Genomic DNA, 15,455 nt, shown 5'->3' on the forward strand with positions numbered 1-15,455 from the left:
ATGTATGTATATGTGTGTGTATATATACACATATATGTATATATGCATACATACACACACACACATATATATATATATATATATATATATATGTATATATATATATATATATATATATATATATATATGCATATATAAACACACACACATATACTGTATATACACACTTCACACATATACATACATAGGTTGGTATGTACATATATCATCCATACATACATATGTATGTATATACATATACGTACTGATTTATACATATGTATATATGTGTGTATATATATATATGTGTAAAATGTGTGTAAATATGTGTATATGTATATGTGTGTAAATATATATATGTGTATATTGTATGTGTATATATACATGTGTGTGTGTACATGTATACGTATATGTGTGTATATGTATATATATATGTGTATATTTATATATATATGTTTATATACATATGTATGTATGTATATACATATATATATATATTTATGTTTATACACATAAATATGGTATACTATCAAAGAGAGCATCAAAAGATATTATATATCGGTATGCTTGTCTCAAATATATACCTCTTTCTAAAATATACCGGTTTAACCCATATTACTGGTATAACTCATAGTACCGGTATAACGCCCAGTCTTAGCAGGAGATTAAATGCATGGAATTTCGAATGATGTGGTATTTGAAATTTTCTCATCAAGTAGTCAAACCAAATTGTCTCTCTTACAACACGACAGTTTAGACAAAGGTGCACTGTTAACTGCAATGAAGAAGCCGAATTTTTAAAAATGAGCAACGAGAAGGCAGAAGAATGAGCAGGTTGTGTTGAATTGTTGTGTTGGTTTATTTGCGCCACAACATTAGAGACAGCAGTGTTTCTTCTGTGGCAGGTGGAGAGTCCTGAAGGACAAGCCCCAGTTCTAGGTCCTGATGGGGAGGTGAGCAAAAGTCGACATTGTTCTTTAGTACGAAGGTCAGGACTAATGGGACTCGCCCCTGCAGCCTCTGGACGAGACCAGTCAGATGAGTGACTTACCTGTGAAGGTGATCCATGTGGACAGTGGCAACATCTTGACCGGGGTGGACGCTCCCAAGGCGGGACAGCTGGAGACCTGGCTGGAGATGAATCCTGGGTAACCAAGACTTTATTACGCAGAACAGATGAGTTCAATCCACATGTGCAGGCGTTGTTACGGTTACTGCAAGAGTACAACATGCACATAAACGGTAAGATGAATGATTTACAAGTACAAACTAATTATGCAACAATTTGCAATTATATTTTCTTACACAAAAAAATATTTTCAAGTAAAAATTTTTTCATTTAACTCAAAAAAATTATCTGCAAGTAAAAAAAACAATTTACCATTAAAAAAACTATTTTATTTAATTCTAAAAAATGACTTGCAAGTATAAAAAACATTTTCTTCAATTCAAAAAACAATTCTGCAAGTTAAAAAAAACTATTCGCAATTAAACAATTTCATTTAATTTTAAAAATGATTTGCAAGTATAAATACTATTTTCTTCAATTCAAAACACAATTCTGCAAGTAAAAAACAACCTCACAATCAAACTATTTTATTTAATTTCAAAAATTATTTGCAAGTTAAAAAAAGTATTTACCATTAAAAAACTATTTTAAGTAAAAAAAAAAAGTGTAATTAAGCTATTTTATTTCATTTTAAAAATTATTTGCAAGTAAAGAACTATTTACCAATAAAAAACAATTTTCTATTTTCTTCAATTCAAAAAACAATCCACCATTAAACAATTGTATTACATTTTTAAAATGATTTTCAAGTTTAGAAAATATTTTATTCAAGTAAAAAAATATTTTCAAGTAAAACAGCATTTTAAAAACAAATTGTGCAAGTAAAAAAATAATTGTCCATTAAAAAAAACATATATATACATATATATATATATATATATATATATATATATATATATATATATATATATATATATATATATATATATATATATATATATATATATATATATATATATATATATATGTATATATTTATATATATATATATATATATATAAGTATATATTTATATATATATATATATATATATATATATATATGTATATATATATATATATATATATATATATATATGTATATATTTATATATATATATATATATATATATATATATATATATATATATATATATATATATATATATATATATATATATATATTAGGGCTGCAACAACTAATCGATTAAAATTGATTATAAAAATAGTTGGAGATTAATTTAGTCATCGATTCATTGGATGTATGCAATGCGCATGCGCGGAGGTTTTTTTTTAAATTTTTTTATTTTTTTTTATATAATTAGTTTTTTTCCCCCAACCCATCCATCCATCTTCTTCCGCTTATCCGAGGTCAGGTCGCGGGGGCGGCAGCCAAAGCAGGGAAGCCCAGACTTCCCTCTCCCCAGCCACTTCGTCAAGCTCTTCCCGGGGGATTCCGAAGCGTTCCCAGGCCAGCCGGGAGACATAGTCTTCCCAACGTCTCCTGGGTCTTCCCCGTGGCCTCCTACCGGTTGGACGTGCCCTAAACACCTCCATAGGGAGGTGTCCGGCTGGCATCCTGACCAGAAGCCCGAGCCACCTCATCTGGCTCCTCTCAATGTGGAGGAGCAGCGGCTTTACTTTGAGCTCCTCTCGGATGGCAGAGCTTCTCACCTTATTCCTAAACCTTTTTTTTATAAACTGCACCATTTACAAATAGCTGAAAAACAATAATCAAAATAAGTACAAAAACAGTACAAAACAGCGCCAGGGCAGCGCAGAGCCTACGTCTCATGATGTGAGAGAGTATTAAGACCATACCTTCTGTCAAAAATGATTTATGGGGGGTCATAAATCAATGATTTATGAGGGGTCAAGGTCAAAGGTCAATGATTTATGAGGGGTCAAGTTCAAAGGTAAATGATTTATGAGGGGTCAAAGTCAAAGGTCAGGGTCAAATGTCAAGGTCAAGTGGGTGTGGCTTACCCCGGAAGAGGGTGGAGTTAAGACCTGCGGTGGGAGTGGTTAAACCAGGAAGAGGGTGGAGTTAAGACCTGACGAGGGAACAAAGGAGGGTTCAGTTTTTTAAGAAAGCAATGTCATCTGAGCAGCATGTGACCATCCATTTGACAGTTTAAATGTTTACGATCGTTTGAAACAACTTCCAGATTTCGATGTATTGATGGCTGGGAATGTTACGTGTGGAGATGTGGACACGCACGCACTTCACACACGCACACACACACACACACACACACACACACACACACACACACACACACACACACACACACACACACACACACACACACACACACACACACACACACGCAGAGGAGGGGTACAAAAGGGCGGTGTAAGGCTTAGTCATTATTTGGAGCTTTATACGTTAGCGTAAAGACTTTGATTCGGTCATGATTAGTGAAACGCCTGTGTCGATTTATAAAAATAATAAAACTTACATTGACGCTCCGCAAAAAAGTCGAGTGTTTCTAAATTGTATTCAGATGCCGCCGACCGAGTCTTTGCGTGAGAAATGGGACTTGGAAGCGTACGGGATGGAGGGATCTTTTGGATTTGTATTCAGATACGAAATGGGTGATATCTGCTTATTTCAGCTAAAAGAAAGAAGAGACGGAAGCCCTTTCTCGATATTTTCATCGTTATCTACCGTTATCGTACACACACACACACACACACACACACACACACGCGCAGAGGAGGGGTACAAAAGGGCGGTGTAAGGCTTAGTCATTATTTGGAGCTTTATACGTTAGCGTAAAGACTATTTTCGATTCGGTCATGATTAGTGAAACGCCTGTGTCGATTTATAAAAATAATAAAACTTACATTGACGCTCCGCAAAAAAGTCGAGTGTTTCTAAATCGTATTCAGATGCCGCCGACCGAGTCTTTGCGTGAGAAATGGGACTTGGAAGCGTACGGGATGGAGGGATTTTTTGGATTTGTATTCAGATACGAAATGGGTGATATCTGCTTATTTCAGCTAAAAGAAAGAAGAGACGGAAGCCCTTTCTCGATATTTTCATCGTTATCTACCGTTATCGTACACACACACACACACACACACACACACACACACACACACACACGCAGAGGAGGGGTACAAAAGGGCGGTGTAAGGCTTAGTCATTATTTGGAGCTTTATACGTTAGCGTAAAGACTTTGTTCGATTCGGTCATGATTAGTGAAACGCCTGTGTCGATTTATAAAAATAATAAAACTTACATTGACGCTCCGCAAAAAAGTCGAGTGTTTCTAAATCGTATTCAGATGCCACCGACCGAGTCTTTGCGTGAGAAATGGGACTTGGAAGCGTACGGGATGGAGGGATCTTTTGGATTTGTATTCAGATACGAAATGGGTGATATCTGCCTATTTCAGCTAAAAGAAAGAAGAGACGGAAGCCCTTTCTCGATATTTTCATCGTTATCTACCGTGGATTGGGAAGTTTTTGTTACGTGGGGAGATGTGGACACGCACACACACGCACACACACACACACACGCACACACACACACACATTCGTACGCACACATCGTTAAGACCAGAAGAGGGGACAAAGGAGGGTTCAGTTTTTACTGACCAGCCATTTGACAGTTTAAATGTTTACGATCGTTTGAAACAACTTCCATACCTCACGAAAACATATTTAAACAGATGGAGAAACTATCGCAGAACACAGTGTAACCTAGCAACTGACCAGCCATTTGACAGTTTAAATGTTTACGATCGTTTGAAACAACAGGTCAGTTTGGGGACAAAGGAGGGTTCAGTTTTTACTGACCAGCCATTTGACAGTTTAAATGTTTACGATCGTTTGAAACAACAGGACACGCACGCACGCACACACAAACGCACGCACGCATGCACACACGCACGCACACACACACACACACACACACACGCACACAAGCACACACACACACACACACACACACACACCCCATTACCTCTGCTATACCATGTTATTAGACATTGGTTTAACTCAGTTTAAGCATTTAAACGTTAAAAGCATTGCACTTGTACGACGTTGTAATACTTTTTTTTTTTTACCAGCCGATGACGACGAAGTGAAAGACGATGAACTTTGTTTAAACGATCTTACAAAGTTGGAAGATGATTATCGAGGTGTGTTTAAACCTTCGAATTATTTAATATCATGTGTATTCATTATTTTGTTTCATAGAGGAATTGCCGTAAGATCCTAACGCGATCCCTTTAACACAATCGCAGTCTGGTGAGTCAAATGATTCTCATTTTACAAGAAAAAAACATGCGGTATACAATACATATATACATATATTTACTTACAGATTTTCCGTTTACATTTCCGGCTCGCTGGTCTCCCTTAACGCTGGCGGGTCCGTCAACGGCCGTTCCAGGCAGAGGAGAAGGCTTGATTGCGCCAAAGACTCCAGACATCGAATCCTTGCTCCGAGGGGAAATCATCGAAAACGACGGTGAATGTCCGACAGGCACCCGCTGTAAGTTTTTCTCGTTTTCTGTAAGCTTTTTAAGATTCTCAGGAGCTTTAAAGAGCTCCTCTCATTCCAATGTCTTTCGCTCAAATGAATTTCGCGCCTAAGGGGAATGGGCGGGGACTGATTCCGGAGGTGGGCGGTTGTTTCCGCCAAGCAACCTTCTGGTGTGCATTAGCGTCACTTACTGAAATGGAGTGTGGACCAAGATGGATCCCTACTCTATATTCTTTTATTTAACCCAATGTTTTTTAAATACGTGTATAATGCTTTATATCCTATGTGTTGTGAATTCCATCCTACAATATCTTCCAAGGAACCCAAAGAAATGTTACCACACCTCCCGCTTTATTTATTCTATAGATTGCCTGAACTATTTCATAAACTAAATCTTGCCTTGTTTCTGATGCTATGTTTTTTTTATGCTCATCAATGCACTGCTGGAGTCCGAGCACACAACTACTTTCCTTGCTTTGTTTTCCTCTATCCAGTTAACTGCCATATAAATTGCTACCAATTCCCCCGTAAAAAACAGATAGTTTATCACTGATTATTTTATTTAATACTATGTTTCCTTGTGGGATAACTGCTACAGCTCTTACCTTTATTTTTTTTTTTATAGTTTTTGATGCATCCGTATATATCATATCTCAATCCATTTTTCTATCCGGTAACTATTTAAATTTCTACTCTTTAGTAATTGCATGTTTTCTTTTGGGTTATCAAACATCCACGGTGGTATTGCAGGCATTGGTACTGTAGGACTAACTTTAATATTGTCAATTTTAACTTTATTACATATGTCTCCTATAATCCACCCAAAACTATTCTTTTTTGTTTTCTCTTTTTCTTGGCAGTTTGGTAGCACTGGACAAGTCGGATATCCTTGCTTGGATCCTTTTAAAGTTGCCCGATAAACTGCTGAGAGTTGATCTCTCCTCTTGTCCAAAGGTTTTTCATTCATTTTTACTTGTAATACTGCCACTAGGGTCGATGTAGTAGCTCCACAACATAACCTTAAAGCCTGTGACTGGATCCGGTCTATTTTCCCAAGTCATGTTTTTGAAGCAGATTGGTAAATAATGCATCCGTAATCAATAACAGATGGAATTAAAGTTATAAATATATACATATATTGTTTTCAACGTTAACCTATCAGCCCCCCAATCATTACCCCTCAAAGCCCTCATTATATTTAACACCTTTTTACTTTTTCCCCTATTTTTTTTATTTTCCGGAAGGAACACTCCTGAAGGAATAAATAAAGTACTATCTAATCTAATCTAATTAAATCTATTTTGCTGATGTGGGTTGACTAGTTCATATTTTTATCAAACCATATTCCTAAATATTTAAATACTTGTACCTCTTCTATATTTTCACCTTAGAGTTTTTATTTGGAGCTTGTTTTGTACTTTTGTCTTTGTAAAATGTATGACTTTTGTCTTTCCAACAGAGAATCTTAAACCTCAAGCCGTTCCCCAGTCTTGAACATTATTTACCACTTTGTTAGTTTTTTGATTATTTATTTTGACTCTAAATAATATACTAGTCTTTCATTAATCATTTTTTCCATTACTTTCCCCAAATTTGAGGTCAATGCTATCGGCCTATAATTTCCTGCCTCTTCCGGGTCTTACCCTGACTTGGATATTGGAATTGTTACCGCTAATTTTCCCCTCTGCCGGTCATTCTCCTTCTTCATATATCCTGTCATATCATTTCAAGACCACTTCTTTGACGATGCTACCTAAGTTTTTGATCATTTGATAACTCACCAGGTGTTTTCCCGGTGACATATTTTTAACCTTTTTCAAAATTCGAACCATTTCATCCAAAGAAAATGTCATATCCATACTGTTGGTAAAGCCATTATCGTTGTCTTCCATCATTTCCCCAATATTTAAACTCATTGTTTTTTCTCTCTTTTGTTTTTCCACATTTCTCAAATTATCATTACTGTGCACTTTAACAAATGTTTTTGCTAAAGGTTCTGCTGTTTCTTTACCCGTGACTACATCTTCTTTAATAAATGTGGCACATCATCCTCTTTACCCTTCATTCCTATCTTTACGAATCGTTATATATCCTTTTATTATAAAGTTTAATTTTGGCTTCAGCCCTGTTTCTTGAATACAAATTATATGTGGTTTAGTTTTCATATTTTTAATATATCCCTTTAATTCATGTTCGGTTGCTATCAAACTTCTGGCATTCCACCGGACAATTAACAGGGTGTTGGAATGTGGTAACATGACTCCGTCACGTCTACTCTCCGTAGTACAGCTTGCACCCGGTCCCAAGATAGTTCTTTCAACAACTTTGCTGCTGCTTTGACAATCATTTTGATCTTCTCAGTCTTATTTCTAGCCTGTTCTGTACAGTTTATTACGTGAGCCAGGAATACAACTAATTTGTCCGTGGAAATTCCTGTATTTGTTGCCTCTTGTTTTTTTTTTTATTTCTTGAACTATTCACACTTCTGTTCTTTTCTACACTTTCTTGATTTCTCACTTTAAATGCCTCTGCGTATGTAATATTTCTTTCAACTTTGATTTGTTGTACTTCTGTTGCCTGTTTCATGATGTATGGCTTTTGATTATTTCTTTTTTCAATCTACAATTCCAATAAATAACACGTATTTCAAGATTACTGATAACTTTTTCAAAATAAAATGTAACTCCTGAATAAGATAATTGTATCGAATCCAATGGATTGTCTGGTCCTAAAACCTCTTTGTAATGTTTGTTTGATTCCCCCAAAATACGACACAGTCTAATTTGAAAAACATATGTGCCTCGTCGGCTGTAGTAAAAAAAAAAAAAAAAAAAAGCAAACCCATGCCTCCTCGGTCTAACCTCTCACAGTCCTTTTTTTTTCGTGTCAAAGATGGATCAGAGACCACCTTGGCCCCTAACCCCCACTTCTTCTCCACTACCAAGAGAACAGTAATTAATCCGAGCTGAGTTTTTAAAAATATTCCAACATGACTTTTTACTTTCATTTTGTATCAAAGCTGAGTTGTGCTCTCTGGTTTATTTTGCAAATGAACCGACAGAACATGATCATGTACAAGACTCGCCTACCCCCAATGCACTGCAGCCCAACGCTCCTGGTCGGATGTTTTTTTCGGGGTTCATGGAGAGATGCGGTAAAGAGTGGTAGCCGTTTTAGACACAGAACACACAGGGGTCTCTCCTCTGCCCCCACCTCCGCTGCCGTGAATCCAAGAGCAAGATACCCTTCGCCATATTTTCTTTTAGGTTGACTTTTTGGTTGATTAGACCCGTCATATTTTTGTTTCTCCGCAGACCTTTGAGGTGCGAGTCGCAAATGTATCCATTTTGTGTAATTGTGGTCCGCACATTAGCCTGCTACCCATCCGCGCGAAAGTTTGTTCCTCTTAGCCCCGCCTGCAAAAGTTACTGTTGCTATGTCTGTCAAACTTTCGCTCCTGCCGAGAAATTTAAAGCCTACAGGAAAAATAAGTAATTTACATTTATTTATACGGCGGATTTCACAGACAGAATCGCAAAGTGATTTACAGTGTGTATAGAAAATGAAAGCATAGTAAAAAAAAAAAAAAAATTAAAGTGAAATTTCCTCCCTTTCCTCGCGCCCCACCTGTCATGTCTCTATTCCCCACACTTTGAGAAATGCTGAATTAGGTCAACATTTTCGACCCGTATGTACAGTCACCGTGTGCTCGGAGAAGAGGTAGGATTAAATATAAGTTTTACTTCTTAATATTCCTTTTCAGATTTGTTGAAAGGTGCAAATGGAACCATGTGATGTTACTTGACGTAAACATGTCTGTAACAAATACATCAAAACCATAGCCGCGTGTGTAATGACTAACATTTACATAACATTTTGTAGATGGCATTGCATGTCTTGTCTTGTTGTATTCTGTCTTTTGAACGTACAAGTCAATGTTTTAAGTTTTAGGACCAGACAATCCATTGGATTCGATACAATTATCTTATTCAGGAATTACATTTTATTTTGAAAAAGTTATCAGTAATCTTGAAATACATGTTATTTATTGGACTTGTAGATTGAAAAAAGAAATAATCAAAAGCCATACATCATGAAACAGGCAACAGAAGTACAACAAATCAAAGTTGAAAGAAATATTACATACGCAGAGGCATTTAAAGTGAGAAATCAAGAAAGTGTAGAAAAGAACAGAAGTGTGAATAGTTCAAGAAAAAAAAAAAAAACAAGAGGCAACAAATACAGGAATTTCCACGGACAAATTAGTTGTATTCCTGGCTCACGTAATAAACTGTACAGAACAGGCTAGAAATAAGACTGAGAAGATCAAAATGATTGTCAAAGCAGCAGCAAAGTTGTTGAAAGAACTATCTTGGGACCGGGTGCAAGCTGTACTACGGAGAGTAGACGTGACGGAGTCATGTTACCACATTCCAACACCCTGTTAATTGTCCGGTGGAATGCCAGAAGTTTGATAGCAACCGAACATGAATTAAAGGGATATATTAAAAATATGAAAACTAAACCACATATAATTTGTATTCAAGAAACAGGGCTGAAGCCAAAATTAAACTTTGTAATAAAAGGATATATAACGATTCGTAAAGATAGGAATGAAGGGTAAAGAGGATGATGTGCCACATTTATTAAAGAAGATGTAGTCACGGGTAAAGAAACAGCAGAACCTTTAGCAAAAACATTTGTTAAAGTGCACAGTAATGGTAATTTGAGAAATGTGGAAAAACAAAAGAGAGAAAAAACAATGAGTTTAAATATTGGGGAAATGATGGAAGACAACGATAATGGCTTTACCAACAGTATGGATATGACATTTTCTTTGGATGAAATGGTTCGAATTTTGAAAAAGGTTAAAAATATGTCACCGGGAAAACACCTGGTGAGTTATCAAATGATCAAAAACTTAGGTAGCATCGTCAAAGAAGTGGTCTTGAAATGATATGACAGGATATATGAAGAAGGAGAATGACCGGCAGAGGGGAAAATTAGCGGTAACAATTCCAATATCCAAGTCAGGGTAAGACCCGGAAGAGGCAGGAAATTATAGGCCGATAGCATTGACCTCAAATTTGGGGAAAGTAATGGAAAAAATGATTAATGAAAGACTAGTATATTATTTAGAGTCAAAATAAATAATCAAAAAACTAACAAAGTGGTAAATAATGTTCAAGACTGGGGAACGGCTTGAGGTTTAAGATTCTCTGTTGGAAAGACAAAAGTCATACATTTTACAAAGACAAAAGTACAAAACAAGCTCCAAATAAAAACTCTAAGGTGAAAATATAGAAGAGGTACAAGTATTTAAATATTTAGGAATATGGTTTGATAAAAATATGAACTAGTCAACCCACATCAGCAAAATAGATTTAATTAGATTAGATTAGATAGTACTTTATTTATTCCTTCAGGAGTGTTCCTTCCGGAAAATAAAAAAAATAGGGGAAAAAGTAAAAAGGTGTTAAATATAATGAGGGCTTTGAGGGGTAATGATTGGGGGGCTGATAGGTTAACGTTGAAAACAATATATGTATATATTTATAACTTTAATTCCATCTGTTATTGATTACGGATGCATTATTTACCAATCTGCTTCAAAAACATGACTTGGGAAAATAGACCGGATCCAGTCACAGGCTTTAAGGTTATGTTGTGGAGCTACTACATCGACCCTAGTGGCAGTATTACAAGTAAAAATGAATGAAAAACCTTTGGACAAGAGGAGAGATCAACTCTCAGCAGTTTATCGGGCAACTTTAAAAGGATCCAAGCAAGGATATCCGACTTGTCCAGTGCTACCAAACTGCCAAGAAAAAGAGAAAACAAAAAAGAATAGTTTTGGGTGGATTATAGGAGACATATGTAATAAAGTTAAAATTGACAATATTAAAGTTAGTCCTACAGTACCAATGCCTGCAATACCACCGTGGATGTTTGATAACCCAAAAGAAAACATGCAATTACTAAAGAGTAGAAATTTAAATAGTTACCGGATAGAAAAATGGATTGAGATATGATATATACGGATGCATCAAAAACTATAAAAAAAAAAATAAAGGTAAGAGCTGTAGCAGTTATCCCACAAGGAAACATAGTATTAAATAAAATAATCAGTGATAAACTATCTGTTTTTTACGGGGGAATTGGTAGCAATTTATATGGCAGTTAACTGGATAGAGGAAAACAAAGCAAGGAAAGTAGTTGTGTGCTCGGACTCCAGCAGTGCATTGATGAGCATAAAAAAAACATAGCATCAGAAACAAGACAAGATTTAGTTTATGAAATAGTTCAGGCAATCTATAGAATAAATAAAGCGGGAGGTGTGGTAACATTTCTTTGGGTTCCTTGGAAGATATTGTAGGATGGAATTCACAACACATAGGATATAAAGCATTATACACGTATTTAAAAAACATTGGGTTAAATAAAAGAATATAGAGTAGGGATCCATCTTGGTCCACACTCCATTTCAGTAAGTGACGCTAATGCACACCAGAAGGTTGCTTGGCGGAAACAACCGCCCACCTCCGGAATCAGTCCCCGCCCATTCCCCTTAGGCGCGAAATTCATTTGAGCGAAAGACATTGGAATGAGAGGAGCTCTTTAAAGCTCCTGAGAATCTTAAAAAGCTTACAGAAAACGAGAAAAACTTACAGCGGGTGCCTGTCGGACATTCACCGTCGTTTTCGATGATTTCCCCTCGGAGCAAGGATTCGATGTCTGGAGTCTTTGGCGCAATCAAGCCTTCTCCTCTGCCTGGAACGGCCGTTGACGGACCCGCCAGCGTTAAGGGAGACCAGCGAGCCGGAAATGTAAACGGAAAATCTGTAAGTAAATATATGTATATATGTATTGTATACCGCATGTTTTTTTCTTGTAAAATGAGAATCATTTGACTCACCAGACTGCGATTGTGTTAAAGGGATCGCGTTAGGATCTTACGGCAATTCCTCTATGAAACAAAATAATGAATACACATGATATTAAATAATTCGAAGGTTTAAACACACCTCGATAATCATCTTCCAACTTTGTAAGATCGTTTAAACAAAGTTCATCGTCTTTCACTTCGTCGTCATCGGCTGTAAAAAAAAAAGTATTACAACGTCGTACAAGTGCAATGCTTTTAACGTTTAAATGCTTAAATGGAGTTAAACCAATGTCTAATAACATGGTATAGCAGAGGTAATGGGGTGTGTGTGTGTGTGTGTGTGTGTGCTTGTGTGCGTGTGTGTGTGTGTGTGTGTGTGTGTGTGTGTGTGTGTGTGTGTGTGTGTGTGTGTGCGTGCGTGCGTGCGTGCGTGCGTGCGTGCGTGCGTGCGTGTGTGCGTGCGTGCGTGTCCTGTTGTTTCAAACGATCGTAAACATTTAAACTGTCAAATGGCTGGTCAGTAAAAACTGAACCCTCCTTTGTCCCCAAACTGACCTGTTGTTTCAAACGATCGTAAACATTTAAACTGTCAAATGGCTGGTCAGTTGCTAGGTTACACTGTGTTCTGCGATAGTTTCTCCATCTGTTTAAATATGTTTTCGTGAGGTATGGAAGTTGTTTCAAACGATCGTAAACATTTAAACTGTCAAATGGCTGGTCAGTAAAAACTGAACCCTCCTTTGTCCCCTCTTCTGGTCTTAACGATGTGTGCGTACGAATGTGTGTGTGTGTGTGCGTGTGTGTGCGTGTGTGTGTGTGCGTGTGTGTGCGTGTCCACATCTCCCCACGTAACAAAAACTTCCCAATCCACGGTAGATAACGATGAAAATATCGAGAAAGGGCTTCCGTCTCTTCTTTCTTTTAGCTGAAATAAGCAGATATCACCCATTTCGTATCTGAATACAAATCCAAAAGATCCCTCCATCCCGTACGCTTCCAAGTCCCATTTCTCACGCAAAGACTCGGTCGGTGGCATCTGAATACGATTTAGAAACACTCGACTTTTTTGCGGAGCGTCAATGTAAGTTTTATTATTTTTATAAATCGACACAGGCGTTTCACAAATCATGACCGAATCGAACAAAGTCTTTACGCTAACGTATAAAGCTCCAAATAATGACTAAGCCTTACACCGCCCTTTTGTACCCCTCCTCTGCGTGTGTATGTGTGTGTGTGTGTGTGTGTGTGTGTGTGTGTGTGTGTGTGTGTGTGTGTGTGTGTGTGTGTGTGTACGATAACGGTAGATAACGATGAAAATATCGAGAAAGGGCTTCCGTCTCTTCTTTCTTTTAGCTGAAATAAGCAGATATCACCCATTTCGTATCTGAATACAAATCCAAAAGATCCCTCCATCCCGTACGCTTCCAAGTCCCATTTCTCACGCAAAGACTCGGTCGGTGGCATCTGAATACGATTTAGAAACACTCGACTTTTTTGCGGAGCGTCAATGTAAGTTTTATTATTTTTATAAATCGACACAGGCGTTTCACAAATCATGACCGAATCGAACAAAGTCTTTACGCTAACGTATAAAGCTCCAAATAATGACTAAGCCTTACACCGCCCTTTTGTACCCCTCCTCTGCGTGTGTATGTGTGTGTGTGTGTGTGTGTGTGTGTGTGTGTGTGTGTGTGTGTGTGTGTGTGTGTGTGTGTGTGTGTGTACGATAACGGTAGATAACGATGAAAATATCGAGAAAGGGCTTCCGTCTCTTCTTTCTTTTAGCTGAAATAAGCAGATATCACCCATTTCGTATCTGAATACGAATCCAAAAGATCCCTCCATCCCGTACGCTTCCAAGTCCCATTTCTCACGCAAAGACTCGGTCGGCGGCATCTGAATACGATTTAGAAACACTCGACTTTTTTGCGGAGCGTCAATGTAAGTTTTATTATTTTTATAAATCGACACAGGCGTTTCACTAATCATGACCGAATCGAACAAAGTCTTTACGCTAACGTATAAAGCTCCAAATAATGACTAAGCCTTACACCGCCCTTTTGTACCCCTCCTCTGCGTGTGTGTGTGTGTGTGTGTGTGTGTGTGTGTGTGTGTGTGTGTGTGTGTGTGTGTGTGTGTGTGTGTGTGTGTGTGTGCGTGTGTGAAGTGCGTGCGTGTCCACATCTCCACACGTAACATTCCCAGCCATCAATACATCGAAATCTGGAAGTTGTTTCAAACGATCGTAAACATTTAAACTGTCAAATGGATGGTCACATGCTGCTCAGATGACATTGCTTTCTTAAAAAACTGAACCCTCCTTTGTTCCCTCGTCAGGTCTTAACTCCACCCTCTTCCTGGTTTAACCACTCCCACCGCAGGTCTTAACTCTGCCCTCTTTCTGGTTAAAACTCCACCCTCTTCCTGGTTTAACCACTCCCACCGCAGGTCTTAACTCCACCCTCTTCCGGGGTAAGCCACAACCACTTGACCTTGACATTTGACCCTGACCTTTGCCTTTGACCTTGACCCCTCATAAATCATTTACCTTTGAACTTGACCACTCATAAATCATTGACCTTTGACCTTGACCCCTCATAAATCATTGATTTATGACCCCCCATAAATCATTTTTGACAGAAGGTATGGTCTTAATACTCTCTGATGTGGCATCGAGCCAGCCAATGATGTGTCATGTGCAGCTCACGTGACCACGCCGTAGCATTTGTTTGGAAACATTCGAAAAATGGCAGAGGGAAACAGTACAGATAGTTCAGCGAGGAAAACATCTCGAGGTTATAAAAGTGTACGACTTAAGTCGTCAAAAGTGTCGGAACACTTTACTTTAAAGACTTCAAAGACGACATTTCCTGCAAAACGAGCAGCATGGACCTCGCGTACGTGGCACGAAGGACAACATTGCTTCGGCAGCACTTGAAGAGGAGCCATGGATGAAGAAAAAAACTCACGGTACGTAAATACATAGTCCGAGTACATTGATCCGTTGTGTCCATGTTTGTGTGTTTTTAATATATCGATAACGTG

General features: G+C 37.6%; 1 protein-coding gene across 2 annotated transcripts in view; it reads left to right on the plus strand.

Annotated features, from left to right (window-relative positions):
- The window catches only part of LOC133556443 (transcription activator BRG1-like), a 78,787-nt gene that overhangs the window by 13,195 nt on the left and 50,137 nt on the right, over positions 1-15,455 (plus strand). For both annotated transcript variants that reach the window (XM_061906368.1, XM_061906376.1), the window contains exons 11-12: positions 885-932; positions 997-1,127. In XM_061906368.1, coding sequence (XP_061762352.1) covers positions 885-932; positions 997-1,127 — 179 coding nt within the window. The remainder of the gene's footprint in view (positions 1-884; positions 933-996; positions 1,128-15,455) is intronic.

Source organism: Nerophis ophidion, linkage group LG01 (genome assembly GCF_033978795.1).
Source record: "Nerophis ophidion isolate RoL-2023_Sa linkage group LG01, RoL_Noph_v1.0, whole genome shotgun sequence".
Taxonomy (NCBI): Eukaryota; Metazoa; Chordata; class Actinopteri; order Syngnathiformes; family Syngnathidae; genus Nerophis; species Nerophis ophidion.